General features: G+C 31.4%; 1 protein-coding gene across 1 annotated transcript; it reads left to right on the top strand.

Moving 5' to 3' along the window:
• Window positions 1–125: 125 nt before the first annotated feature.
• On the top strand, window positions 126–5329 carry LOC129967017 (heparan-sulfate 6-O-sulfotransferase 3-B-like). The gene is made up of 2 exons (XM_056081648.1): window positions 126–915; window positions 3704–5329. Exons 1-2 carry the CDS (start codon window positions 329–331, stop codon window positions 4335–4337), a joined length of 1221 nt encoding a protein of 406 aa, XP_055937623.1. The 5' UTR covers window positions 126–328; the 3' UTR covers window positions 4338–5329.
• Window positions 5330–16191: the final 10862 nt, after the last annotated feature.

The following is a 16191-nucleotide window of genomic DNA, read 5'->3' as shown; positions in this document are numbered from 1 at the left end:
ATTCTTTAAAGACGTTATAATTTAATATTTATGAATTCTTTATAATTTGAGATCGAAACATACTGATAGAGCACAAATGTATAAGTGGGTTTTTTGTGAGTGTTTAACAGCATAAGCCAGTAAAATCAATCTCAACTTCAGTAAGTGAGAGAATGTGTACTAACAAAATATTGGGGAACTGTTTTGGTATATGGTTCAATTCTGTAAAATCGTTCAAGCGACATAAGAACCTTCATACCATAATCATACGATAACATTCATATTTATTTGTAATTTTATATCCAAGCTATGCTAAAATATCTGATACTGAAACACTGGGTTTTTAAATATGAATCAGTGCCAAATTTACTGCCGTTATAGAAATTTAGCTATTATTTGTCTATCTCTAACAGCATTTGGAATTATAACTTTAAGTTATTTATGTTCTGACCAAATTTGTGCTTTTAATAGTTGGACATATTCTCAAAGTCACTCTAGTCAATGGAATAAATTTAGTTTGAAACATGTGGTGGACAATATGGGAAAACCTCTATCATTTTTATCTCATCCCCTTATAGCGAAATCTGATTTATATAGAACAAAAAGTAAACTGTCATTTGAAGATATGGTTAAAGAACCTGATTTTGAATTTGATATTAAAGGTTCAGATGTTGTTGTATTCTTGCATATTCAAAAAACAGGTGGAACTTCATTTGGAAGACATTTGGTGAAAAATTTAGCATTAGAACAGCCTTGCTCTTGTCAAAAGGGACGGAAAAAATGCAAATGCTCTCGTCCTCATTCAGAAGACAGGCAGTGGCTTTTTAGTCGATATTCTACTGGTTGGAAATGTGGATTACATGCTGACTGGACTGAACTGACGAACTGTGTTGATAGTGCTATGGATCAAACTGAAAGAGAGTCTTCAAAAAGAAGGTATTTAATTTCATAATTAACATACAGTCTAGTGTTTGAAAATATTATTTTTTGAAATGAAATATTTATATATATTATAAATTTGTTTATTTTATGCATAACATTATTTAGAAAAATTGGCACATGATTTTCCTTTATTTAGATTTATTATAAAAGAAATTATAAATATGTATTGCATGTGTAATGATTTGTATTAATAATAATTTATCTACTATTATTTTAAAACTTCACATTTCTCTACAAATAAATTAAGCTTTATTATTTAGTAAAATTAACCTTCCTTTTATTTAATTTTTTAAATTTATATATGCAATTTACTTAAATTACTTTTTGAGAATTCAGTTTTCTAAACAGAAAAATTTAGAATTCTTGATGAATTTGATAGTTTCCATTAGAGTTTCTGTATTTTCAAAGTCATTGATACTGAGACAGCTTTACTACTTTTTTCTATTCTTTCAGTTGAAGCCGCCAAAAATGGTGGCTTTGCTGTTTCATGATTTCATTACATTTTTGATGAATAAAATTTTTTAATCATGAATATTTTCTTAACTTGCATCTCTTATTTATTTCCTTTGCATTTTTTTTTATGCACCAAATTTTGATTTTTTTTCTCTTTTATTTATGAACTCTTTAAAAAGTCACCATTTCTTATTTGTTTCTCTGAAATAACTATTTTCCTTCTTTGCTGGCTGTACATGTTGTGAAATAAATATTGAGGGTTAAAGGAATAAAAGTGAGATTATAAATGTGCATTAAAGGTGTATCTTCTTCAAATGGAAGAGCTTTTATAAACCTGAAATATATGCTTATCAGATCTTCTTTCTATTTTATTCTTATATCTACTGTCTTTTATACTCCCTCATTTTTATATGGATTAGCAGGAAGTGTCTGCAGCTGTCACCATTCAGTTTGCAATTAACTTTCTCTTAAAAATTTCTATTCATGCTAGCTATGAGGGACAATCATACACCTAAAAAAGGAAACCTTAATAACAGAAAATTTCCATATTATCCTTTGCATTTGTACTTTCTTTAGGATAATCAATAATGCATTATAGTCCTTGATGTTTAACTCTGTTGTTGGATCATATATATATGGGACTGTTGCCCTATTTCACTACTCCGACCTGTTTTTCCTTAAACACTACATGAGAAAATCGGCATATGCAGCTGTATGACTTAATAACTCTAATGCAGATAACATTAGAAATGAAACTGCTCTAACCAATTTTAGAAGTTAGATTTTCTAGAGTCTCAGCAATATTATGGATCTCTCAACTATCATATGTAACTTTGTATATGTAAGAAACCTCTTTAATATTTAATGAAGATATAATTTACTACATGCACAATTTCATGTCATGTATTCTTAATTAATATTAACAACTACTCTCAAAATAGTCCACTTTAATGATTTTGTGAACCAAAATCCAAATAAGTTAAATGGTAAGTCCCCTCTCCAAAAAATAAAAACATAAAAAAAAAAAATTGAAAATTTGAACATTTATTAACAAAAACCATTCATTGAACTGTTTTAATGTGTGTGTGTGAGAGAGAGAGAGAGAAAGAGAGACAATTAATACCTCTATTAAAACCATTTTCTTAAAGTTGTTCCTTATTCTCAACTGAATCTCTCCCCCTATAATTGAAATTGAAAAATTTAAAAGATTACTGGTCTAAAGTATCGCCAGGAAAGCATTTAGAGTAATACTTAGATTTTTATTAACCTGCCAACACACACATAGGATATTTTCGTCCCAATTCTTTACACCTGTTACTTCTTATTCATTGTGGGAGAAGGTAGAAGAAGATTAGAACAGAAATCAATGAAGCAATGTATCTCATCTTTTACAACAGGGTTAGGCTGAGTTGATCCCTACGTGAGCTGGCATTTTCAATTCTTTCAATGTTATGGCAGTGAGCAGCACAGATTCAGAGATCTTCTAATTGATAGATAGAATGATTCTATTTCTATTCATCTATTAGATTCATCATACAAAATTTTGGAAAGTGATCATGACACGGTATTGGAACAAATTGCAGATTCTAAATACTCTAGAAAAGCAGATTTAGCTTTTCTTGTTTGGGTCTTTCTTGTTAGCTTCTTTCTTGTTTGGGAAAAAAAGTAGCAAATCCTTACAAAAAATCCAATCTTTTATGACATGAATAAATTATTTTGAAATTTATGTTAAGAATTCAATTTATTCTGAATGATAAAAATAATTTGTTGTATATGTATATGAAAATGAAAGACTAAAATTATGAACTTTCAAAGTTGTATGTTAAAACTTCTTTTCCCAAAAAATTTGAAATGTAAATTATATGCAAAATATAGATTTTCTTTTTCTTCCAATAGGTTTGTAGAAGAAAAAATTTCTTACATTAAAAAAATAATGTTTTATATGAATTTAATAGGTTAAAAAGAAATGAATACAAAAAAGATATGAAAAAAAAAGGGCTAATTCAATTTTGGCTTTTCTTATTAAAACCGCATTTGTTTTTTAAATAAAAGCATATCTACTTGGAAAAACATTATATATACTGTGACCATATTTTGCTTTTATACAAATTGCCAATAAGATAAGGGATAAGGGCTTAACACTTTGGGAACAAAATGACCCCACTTGTGTGCTAATGTTCAAAAAATGCTGAAGAGTTAACCAAGAATGATTGTGAATTAGTTTGACCATAAAATTTAGTTATTTTGATATGTATATAAAATATAGATATTCTAAGTAATAAATTAATTATGACCAATGAATATTAATAAGTACTTTAAATATTTTTAGGTACTTTTACATCACATTATTACGAGAACCAGTTGCTAGGTTTTTAAGTGAGTACCGACATGTTCAGAGAGGTGCAACTTGGAAAACTGCTCGTCATTTGTGTGGTGGGAGGTCACCAACTAAAAAGGAATTGCCTCCTTGTTTTGAAGGAAAAGATTGGAGTGATGTCACTTTGGAACAATTTATGAACTGCAAATCCAATTTAGCTATAAATCGACAGACTAGAATGTTAGCTGACTTAACTCTTGTTGGTTGTTACAATCAGTCTGTAATGACAAAACATCAAAGAGAAGTGATAATGCTTGCTAGTGCCAAACAAAATTTACAAAGAATGGCATTCTTTGGACTTTGTGAATATCAAAAACTCACTCAATACTTATTTGAACACACTTTTCATTTAAAATTTCTTCAGCCATTTCAACAGTTGAATGAAACACGTAGCAGCTTGACATTATCTGAAATAAATGAAGAAGATGTCCAGAGAATAAAAGACTTAAACAGACTTGATATAGAACTTTATCAGTTTGCAAAATCATTACTTTTCCAAAGGTATAGTTTTTTGAACAATTCAAAAAATACAATTGAGTCTGAATCAAAAGAAGTAATTGACCAGATTTTTGAATCTGATGTTTAAAAAAAACTTTTTTGCAGTAGATTCAAAAATTTATACTAGATTCTGGAAGTATGTACAAATAACTGCTATTTATTTTAATGTTTAAAAATTGTCATGATTTCTTAATTAAAAAAAAAAAGTACTTTTCTTCTCCGTAGAAGATTTAATGATTTATGTTTCATGTTGAAACAAAGTTACAGTTTATTTTGTTATTCAAAATGATAACAATTTCAAAATAAACAAAATATGCACACTCCTTTATTTTAGAATTTGTGCTCTTTGATTTTAATGCATTTATAAGTTTTTATTTAAAAATAAATTAATGCAAGAATATTTTGTTTGCTTTTTCATGGTATTTTTTTTATACTTATCGGTTGGAACGGCAACCAAGAAGCGCCAAGGAAAAATTTTACAAATTTTTGGTGATTTCAATCATTAAACTATATAGCTATGTGTGTGTGTGTGTATATATATATATATATGCACTTGAATATATTTTTATAATTTGGCAAAAATTTTTCTTGATGCTTTTTAGTTGCCATTAAACCCGAATTATTTATAACCGACTATTCTTTTAAATGTACTCTTAAATTTTCCAAAGACATAAATGCTCTAATTACAATTAGAAATATATGATAAATATTGCAGCTATAAGAAACCTTTAAAACAATTTATTTTGTTTACCCCAAATGATATATGTATATCTGATAAGAGAATAAATATTTTCCCATTATGTATGTTTACAATTTTAATGTTGCAGCATCTTTATATATAATTCAGTGTGATCTTTTGGATACTTAATTTTATAGAACTTAATGTTTATTATGTAATCATTCGGTAACTCATTCTTAATTATTTTTTTTACAAAAAAAACGTGAATAAATAATTAGATAGGCAATATTTAATGCATTAGTAGGCAATTTCAATGCATTATTGACTTATTTTTCTTTTAGCTTTTTCATAGTTCAATTTAACTGTATAAAAACTATGCATATATTCAAAGACATCGTATATAAAGAATCTTTAAATATCATTTTCTTTATATCAATGCCATGTCAATAGAAATTATTTTTATATGCCTTATGTATTGATTTGTTATATTTTGAAAATAAAAGTTTGACATAACAGTGGTATTAAGATGCATATAAAAAGTCCATGCTTAAAATTCTTCAAGATTTATATAGTCACAAAAATTAGAAAATGCAACTTAATTTTTAATACATTTACCAAAACTCTTGACATAGAAGCACATGCATACTGTTCATCAAATTAATATATACTACACTTTTCAGTTTGTTTAAAAAACTGTTGAGGAATGACGTAGAATAACTGCCATTACTCCTATAGGATTTTTAATAAAGTAAAAGTTGACTATAACGTCATAAATGCAATTAATATTGTTATAAATTTCTAATATTGCCTCTCTGTTCAAGTCTCTTGGCAAGGAAGATAGTTTTTCAGATATAGTAATGGTTGCTAAATGAATGCCTAGTTATCCACCCATGCTTTGGTGACAAATATGAAGGACGCAAAATATTCGTGGGAACTTAAATTCCAGCATTTATTCTAGAATATTCGATGTACTGTCAAGGAGGTTTTAAAAACCCGATCGGTGGAGCCAAATTGAGAGGGGAATAGTTAGTTAAACTCAATCCAGTAATTGAAATCAATACTCCAATTTGGAGTATTCATCTCCTGCAATTTCTCTCTGAGTGCTTTATACTGTTACTATAACTTGCTTTCAAGTTTAACGAATTCCTTAAGCTTCGAAATAATTCATATCAAATCCGATTTAAAAGATTATCACGCCAAGCTTTTTACCAGTCAACTGAATTCTATTTTATAAAAATAATTTAAAAAGCCGTTGTCACAAAAATTAAGATAGCCCCATTTTGAATGTTAGGTTGAATAACATTGCTAAGCTCGTAGACGTCTTTTTTGGCTGCAAGAATAGATCATTCGTTCAGCCAATCATTCTTATAATTGGTGTGAATATTGGAAAATACTTTTTCAATCAATTCTGTTGACGTCACTAAATTGCAGAAGTTATGAAGCAAATGAAATTCGCATTGAGGTCAGATCAGCTCAGTACTTTTCCGATCCCACTTTACAACAACTGATGCGGGAACAATTTCAATGTCTGTCACAAAGTAGAATACTTCAGGTAAGCCTTTATTTCATCCGCTGGTGTCGATCGATGGATTACAGGTAATCTTTGCCTGAAATCTCTAGGAAACAATATTAATGCATTTCTACAAAGTGATGTTTTCACGCATTCTTACAATAATCGATCAAGGCCTCGAGTAATTTTTTGTGCACCTCTGTACATTCATCTTAAACAATAAGTTTGCACATCTGCAATACTTTTCTCATGCAGGATGTTTTGAAATTGTTATCCTTGGGAGTTTCAATGAATTACATGTTCAATGGATATTTCAAAGAGGAATAAGCAATTATTCCTCCTTGCAGCAGTATCAGTTATTCCGTACGACGGAAGAGCTCAGGCTGTCATTTTAGGATCAAATTGCTACAAGAATCAATCTAGTTAGAAACATTTTATCAGTTTCTCCCCTCGCATTCAAGAAAATTATTTCTTAACCCTTTATTTACAGTTGCATAATATGATCGTAAAATGCTTTTTTTGCTCAAGTTTTAATTTAAGAATATTTGATTGCACATATGACAAAAGATCACCCGTGTTGCAATTTTGTTTACGATAAAATTCTATATCGAACGATGCAGCAGCAGATCGATTCGATGACGGCATTCTCAATTGATTGAGAACTTTGTTTGCAATTTCTAAGTTAAGCTTCAATCATTATCAACGATTTGTTGTAGATTTCTGTTGCAAAACCCACGTTCATATGTGAAATCTCCTTGAGTATTCGATGGGAAATATCTTCAACCCATTGTATTTCGTCAAGTAACACTGTTGAGGATAAAGGAGAGCAGGAGATCAGTATGATTGCAAATAATACTCGAATTTGATTTTTATGTGATGTGTTGCATGTATCATTTATATATCCCAGTGATGATCGTTTTCCAATAAATTCAGAGCTTGATATGCAGTGCGGAAAGTGGCATGTGCAACGCCGATTACGATTCTCAACTACTGGAAAGACGCTGGACTAGGTATATTTACCAACAATATGCGAAAAAAGCAGCAATCATCTTGACTGGGATGCATGATGTACAATATGCCTATTTCTGTTTCTTTAAATATACCAGGTTTTCAGTCGATTTGCTCACCGCGTTTGCATCCTTCAAATTATTTTCTATTCGCGTTATATGTGAATTGCGTAGTCATTTCCTAAACAAAATCTTGCTTAGGAACTGCCTACAAATAAAATCTTCTTAATCAAGATTAACATTTACATTTTTACCTCGAAATGAGGATGAGATGCTTCCGGCATGGTGGTTGGATCTCGCCACCCTGGAGGGTACACTAATAGGTGGGGGATCTGGCTCCTCCCATCGATGACGGGACGTACTTCCTTCGGGGAGGGTTGTACCGTGTCCGGTGACGGCCCTTAGGACTCAACCACAGTTCCCGCCAATTGCTGTTGCGGCGGTCCGGTCATTCAGTTTTATGGTTTAAATCCGTGTGCCTTAGGGCGGGTCGGAGAGTTAGATGGTTGACTTACCCTCCAACAGAAACGCCCGGGGGGCACCTCGAAATGAGGGTCAGATGCTTCCGGCATGGTGGTTGGATCTCGTCACCCTGGAGGGTACACAAATAGATGGGGTATCTGACTCCTCCCATCGATGAAGGGACGTACTTCCTTCGGGGAGGGTTGTACCGTGGCCGGTGATGGCCCTTAGGACTCAACCACAGTTCCCGCCAGTGTTGCTTTTGCGGCGGTCCGGTCATTCAGTTTTATGGTTTAGATCCGTGTGTCTTCGTGGCGAGTCGGAGAGTCAGAAGTATGACTTACCCTCCAACAGGTGAAACTACGGATTTGCTTTAATTTATTGAAATAACTATTGGAAACTACAAAAGAAAACGGATATGTACACAGAAAACTACAAAATACGCTGAAAATCTGGGGGAACGGCAGTGCCCCCGCCAAGTCGAGCAAAAACAAGCGGCACGACCGTACTATCCTTTTCTCGAAGCAGTTCAGGCCATTTTCAATCCCCTAAAACTTCGTTGTGGATAAAACTAGAAGCCTGAATTTTCAGTAACCAAGAAGGCCTTATATAAACACGGTATATTTCAAATTTCATTAAATTTGAACCAGTAGTTTAAGAATTATAACTAGTCAAAGTTTGTGAATTTTGTCACTGACTGACTGACAGATCATCAAAACTCTAAGGCACTTCTAGCAGACATAGAAGCTTCAAATTTAGAATACAAATAGTGTTTAGTGTATAAATCAAGGAAAAACTAAAATATCCATGTAATAATGGACGGATCGATAAATTTTTCGAAGTTTCGAGCATTATCCATTTTGTCGGCAAATTCTTCGCCAAGTCGCCAAATGGTCGCCAAGTTTGTCACCAAGCTCTCGTATCACTGGCTCGGCATCCGGCAGCATCCAATACAGATTACTGTAAAACTGTCTTTCATATGATGACACTATTCTCGCTGGGAAAAATTAATTAAATCTCAAAATTACAGGTTTCTAACAATATCTAATTTGAAATAATTCAATTTGAAGCTGTGGAAGCTGCAAACGCAATGGGTGACTTTCAGAAAATCAATCTGGTAGAAGAAAGCAAACTGATCTTCAAAGTATGATCGCAAAACTTAATGTCGATCAAAAAAGAGTCTCCGATATGATCACAAATAAAATGGACACAATGGACATAACGCTGACGTTTTACGCTGTTTTGTGAGTGGAACTGGTGGCACTGGAAAGAGCTTTTTAATAAAAACTCTGAAAATTTGGGTTAAGACGTATTTAAACAAAAAAAGTGGCAGTTAGTACTCCAACAGGAATAGCTGACTATACATAGAATAGATTGACTATACATAGACTATTGCAACTGCCTGTAGAACACAAGCAAATACCGAAGTACAAACAACTTTCTGATGAAGTGCTCCTTCTGAGATCAGATTTGAAGGAAGTAGTGTTGTTTATAATAGACGAAGTGTCGATGATATCCAATGTTTAACATATATTCATTTACGCTTATCTGAAATATTCGACACAAGAGACGATCAGAATGGGTAGTTTGGAAAAAAACATCTTGTAGTTTTCGGAGATCTCTTACAGCGTCCGCCGGTAAGAGAAAAGTCACCTTTTGAAAAACTATCAACTGCTGAAACTAACAAGTTATTAGGCTCCCTCAGTGTACCGAATCTGTGGACCGAACTGTTCATATACGATGAACTTACAATTAACATGCGACAGCTCAATGATTTTGACTTTGTTGAAATGCTAAATAGAATAAGATTAGGTGTGACTACACAAAAAGACTGCGACTTACTCTCGACTAGATTAATAACTCTCAAATCCAATTCAAATGAAAACAGATTAATTGAAATAATTGAACACCTCTCGAAACTTCCTGATGATATCGTTTGCTTATTATCTACAAAAAACATGTGTCAACAATTAAATTCTGCAATGCTTAAATCTCTTCTACATCCCAAAATAAAACTTACAGCTGTAGATAGCATAAATTTCCCCAGATACCTAACAAAAAGAGCTCGTGAATGCATAAAAAAATATGAAGACGATGCTTCTATGACTGCAGGCCTGGAAGAGAACATAATTATAAAAATAGGAGCAAAAGTCATGTTAAGGCGAAATATTGACGTGAGTCTTGGTTTAGTTAATGATATTATCGGTATAGTGCAAAGAGTAAAGGTTGATCAGGAAAATACAAAAAATAATTAAGAAAATATACATTGCATTTAATAAAGAACATGTTTACGAGCTTAGTCCGGTCAAAACTAAATTTGAAATTATTAATGGAGCTTATGTTCATCGCGAACCGTTTCTCATATGTATAGCCTATGCTATAACTATACACAAAAGTCACGGTCTAAGTCTAAATAATGCACTGATGGTTATTGGTTCTGCAGCGTTCACATCCGGTCAAGCTTACGTGGCACTTCCGAGAGTAACAAGTCTGGACGGCTTACATCTAATAAATGTCGACTTTGCAAGTATTAAAGCGCAGGAATCCTCAATTTGTGAATGCAACAGACTAAGACGCATTTACCGTCCAGACTTGTCAAAAATTGTCACATCAAAGCTTACGAGAAAAACCCATAGAGACAGAGACTGGGCTTTGAGAAAAACTGTGGCTGAATCTCAAGAAGTAGTACCGGAAAAGAAAAAGGGGAAGACTACATACAAAAATAAGAAAAGGACTATCTACAAAAAGAAATGAGATACCATCAAAAACATAACTTGTAAAAAAAACCAAGTCTCGCAACTCAATTCGTCTATCGTAAAAAGTTGTGAGATCCATGTAATACCAAGTCGGTCCATTTATTCAGTCCCTACTTAAGGGTCCTTCTGTCTTAAGTTATTACGTAATTAGCTAACCTAACAACATCTTATGGTGACCATATCAGTATTAAAAATCTTTTATGGTTTAAATAAATAGATTGACTTGGCAATCGCACTAAACAATCTAATTTAATATAATATGTTAATGTAATCTAATTTAATGTAAAGATACATTGTGTTTTCATGCGATTGCCAAGTCAATCTATTTATTTAAACCATAAAAGATTTTTAATACTGATATGGTCACCATAAGATGTTGTTAGGTTAGCTAATTACGTAATAACTTAAGACAGAAGGACCCTTAAGTAGGGACTGAATAAATGGACCGACTTGGTATTACATGGATCTCACAACTTTTTACGATAGAAGAATTGAGTTGCGAGACTTGGTTTTTTTTACAAGTTATGTTTTTGATGGTATTCCTTTTTCCCGAGTCTTCGCTCTCACTAATGCGGATAGGAAAGCATTTTTTAGCATAATTAAAAACAAACAATAACAAATACAGAATCTTGTTCAACTTGAATGTAAAATTGGAGTCGATTACCAAAACAAAATTGAATATGGGAGTTCAATGCTGATAATGTTAAACTGAGAAATGGTGACTTAATAAAAGCAAAAATGGTTACTATTTAATGAAACAAAATTTGAATGCCAAAAAAATAGTGTTAATTTATTTGATCAACCAAATCGTGCTATGCAAATTTTTTAAAAATATTATTTCATTTACATATTTAGTCAACAATTAATGCCTTAAATAATTTTTTTTTAAATATTTGTTTTTTAACTAGCTAAAATTCTTTGGAAGTATCTATTATTCAGTAATTTGTTAAGATTACGTTATATGTAATATATCGGTGCGACTGATGACTGGGTAACCAATGTTGGAGGGTATGTTTCTATTTATATAGATTTTATTACAGTATAATAATTACTATTTTTTAATTATATTATTACTAATTAATTCAAACGTTGGTCAATATACACAACTCAATGTCAGAAACGAAATATTTCAATCCGCTTGAACAAATCATTTCAAAGAGGTCAATGTCACAATATAATTTGAATTCAAATGAAAATCAATCGTCGTAGCCCAATTACACTAAGAAATAAGAAAAATAGTTTTGTAAAACGAAGAAAGGAAAACTATATTGGAACTTCACGAAATGAATACTATGGTAAACGTCACAGCTCACTTCCAACAAAATATCATAGGAAGTTATCAAAAACTATGAAAATTCAATTTAACAATGCAATTGGAAACATTGAAATTGAATCGTAAAATAATTAGTATAGCATGTGTGGGTTTTACATCCAAATGGCATTGTTTTTTCACTTACATGTTTTTACCTCTCATGGATGTGACAGCTTTATAATAGACTAGCCGCCTTTGGCGACCAGCCGGTTCGCCAATCTTAATGTTCGTTTAAATTTTAATAATTAAATAGGTTGAACCGGAGTTTACTCCCCTTCTTCGCCAAGTTGCGATAACGTGCCAAAGGTGGCAATCTTTATTATACACTATACTTGGACATCTGCTCCTTTGCTTTTGAACATTTCGCAAGACCGTTGTTGGCTATGTTTAAAAATGGCGCCAAGCAGGGGGTTAAACTCCGGTTGTACCATTAAATATTTTACGCAATTCCAACTTTAATAGATTCTTCAGCAAAATATTTTAAAACTTCAAATTTTGATTGTCATATAATTCACTCATAATATTATAAAGGCCTTCAGTTATAACGTAATATGTATCTCTCTAATTTTCTGTTACCTCTCGTAGAATTTATGCTTTAAATTAAAGTGTAAATGATTAATCTGCAATTAATATAATAATATTTTTTACTGAAACAAAGCATTTTTTTAATAATATGATAACTGATAACAGAATCACAGAGCGTTTAAACTTTATGGGCACTAAAGAATATATTTTTTAATTTATGTAATATCTCAAGAATTTGTCAACAAAATTTTATCAGATTCACCATGAACAGATCGATTAATTAACAATGTTTAATTTTAAATGCATCAAACACTAAGAAAATAAAATGAATCGCTTAAAATAATCGGTTGAAAACAGGTTTAAAAAAACTACTTAAAAAACAATGTACTTAAAATTATAAGCATATACAAAAAAAATATATAACTAACATAAATACCATTTACTTACAAAAGCATGCAACTAACCTAAAAATAATTTAAATCATCCGTTGATAATGGTTGCCATGTCAACAATCAGAACACAATGCGCATGCGCGAATTTTCTTCGCCAGTTAAGGTGGGTTCAGACGAGGCTTATTATTGCGCGCAATAGAAGGTCACGCCTACTTCAGGAAAATCACGTGACTGCAACGGGACAATGGCAAATGGTTGTCCCGTCGGGACAACTATTAGCCATTGTCCCATCAACGTTGTCTCAACTGTTCACACGGGGACAATAGAGGGACAACAGTAGAGAGACAACGATTGCGCGCAATAAAAAGCCTCGTGTGAACCCACCTTTACAGTAACGCAAATGCTGGAATTTTTCTATGCCAGTTGGGGTAACGCTATGCGGATTAGACATTTTTAATTTCCTATATTCTGTTATTTTAATTCAAAAGTATCTCAGAATGAATCTGAAACATGGATTAATTAATAATGTTTAATTTTAAATGCATAAAACATTAAGAAAATAAACAAAATCGTTTGAAATAATCGGCCTCATTACTGTTGAGAAAAAAAAGAAAAAAAACTGAAGACTTACTCATTTGGCGGTGGGAAATGAAGATTTTTTTTGGCGGGAAAGTTAGTTTTTAATTAATTATTAAAATTCTAATTAAAATTTTTTAAAAAGGTACCCCAGATGCACATTCCCGACCTCTAAGGTATACATGTAACAAATTTGGTAGCTGTATGTCAAATGACCTGGCCTGTAGAGCGCCAACACACACACACAGACATTGAGCTTTATTTATAAGTATAGACATAGATGTATAAAAACACACTCACGTTCGAATGCAACATAGTGTCAAAATTTGAAAACAATTGGTGAAAAACTTTTGGAGATTTAAGATTTTGACCAAACAGACATTTACATTTTTACTTATATAGATAGACAAAAAAATTAAACTACTTTAATTCTAACAGTGATGAAAAGAAAATATAATTTGTTAAACTCAGAACAATTATATTTTTTAAAGCATGTTGGTAAAATAGCCGATTACAATTTCTATTAGTAACACTGAAATTCTTTTTTTATTCCTTTTCCTATTCAATGGAATTGTAAAAAATTTACAAGCACCTATGCTTCATTATTTTGTCTATTTCAATAGTTGCAAAATGTGGCATGAGTTCAGTTACTGAATGCCTATAATATAATTTGGTTCGCCTCTTTAATGATTCTTTAAGTATAGACTGTATGAAATAATGCCTTTTGGATTATGATTTTTTTTTTTTTTTTTTTTTTCGTATTTAAAATAAGACATGAGAAAACAGTTGTTAAGTTATTTGAATTTTAGTAATGAATTGGAAAATAAGTGCTGAAAAATCATTCATTTTTTTTTTTTTTTGAATGCTGTATAGTGGCACAGATTTTATTACAACAATACTGAAAAAAAAAAAATTAAAATCTCTCCAATCCATCAAAGTAGATAGACTCAACTATAAGCAATTAAAAATAAGTTTTATATGCACTTTCAGAAGAAAAAAAAATACAGTTTTTATATGGACTATTTTTATTAAATTTTTAAAAATAGCAATGTATTATTTTGTGTATTAGGATTATATATATTACATATTTTTTTTAAAATTACAATGGAAAGTTTGTAAAATAAATTTTAGCATAGTGATTTAATTTTGAAAATTATAAAAATCTATTCAAAACTGGAGATTAAAAATTTTGATCCAAAGAAATATTAGAAAAATAAAATATTTTAATTTTCTAAAATTAGGATAAAATTAGTTCAATATTGAAATAACATAAAAAAAGATTATTCGGGGTAACGACAGAACCAGGTAATCAGAGATTTCAGTTAAAAGTCGGGGAATTTTATTGATCTGGAAAAATCAGGGAAATTCGTAAAAATATTTAAAAATCAAGGAAAATTACATGCGACAACATTTAGCACCAAGTATGCATATGATCGGCGATTTCGCGTTTATCATAGGGATGACGAATATTTTCAGAGCGGTTATTACGTAACCAATATCAAAAAGTCACAAATACAAGTGATCAATACTTTTCAAAGAGGGGTGTGATTCAAATCCTTGATACGATCTTACTGATGATATTTCGATTACAGGTTTTGGATCCGATAGGAAGTAACAATCGATGCGATATCACTGAAATTTGCCGGAGCGGTGACTTTACTGGAAAGTAAGAATCGATACGATCTGTCCAATGGAAGCTCTCGAAAGAAATCTGTGATTGGATTGAAAAGTGAACGGACCGGTTATTGGAATTATCGTATCGTATCATTGAATTGCATACCACTGAAATTTATCGGAGCGGTGATTTCACCGGAAAGCGCGAGGCTTCACTGGAAAGTGCGAAGTCACCGCTCCACTTTACGGGAGTGACCGATATTCGTATTTGATGATGCGCTATTCCATACAGATCACTTTTAATTGCTCGTGACATAATTGACTTCGATTACATGTACTCTGTTTACTGCTGGCGCCATCTATTGGTAGAATATAAGACTAAAGTAAACATTTTAAAGAAATTACATATATTTTTAACTCATCTTTTCCAGAAAATGGTTCACTCTAATAAATAAATTAAATAAATAGTTTTGAGAAAAAAAATGTAAGAAGTAAGCTGAAACAGATAAATTAATTCAATAACACGTTAATTAAATTAGTAAATTAAGTCATCCGTCATTACCTAATATCGCCAAAACTATCACAGCAACAGCAGCCCAAGATAGCTTTCTTTCAATAGTATGGCAACTTCCTGAAATTTCATTATCACAAGAAGAGCGATAAGCTGATGAATGTTGTTAACAGCAACCCTAATGAAATTTGCAGAAAGATCTGTTTTCCCTTTTTAAAAAACAAAAAGTACGCATAAATTTTGGTTCGACCTGCTCTCAACTTAAAACATTGCAATGATGTCATATTTTTATTAAAGATAATGATGCTTTTTGAAGGCATTGGTATCAATGAGAGAGGATTTTCGATCAATAAAGATTGTTTAAGGGAGAACATGAAAGAACAAATATTCATAGCAAAAATGAATTGTTTATGACAGCATTCCAACAAATAGGGAAATAAGTAATTTTAAAGTGTAAAAACAATATTTTAAGGGCTAGGAATTCATAACCCAAATATGAAAAGTATAAAGAAAGGGTTGGAAGGAATTATGCAGAATTTTGGAAAGAAAAAGGGAACCAGAGTATCAGCTCAAATAATTGATAGAAAAAAAAATTCTT

Source organism: Argiope bruennichi, chromosome 4 (genome assembly GCF_947563725.1).
Source record: "Argiope bruennichi chromosome 4, qqArgBrue1.1, whole genome shotgun sequence".
NCBI lineage: Eukaryota > Metazoa > Arthropoda > Arachnida > Araneae > Araneidae > Argiope > Argiope bruennichi.
This window is presented reverse-complemented; position numbering and strand designations above follow the sequence as displayed.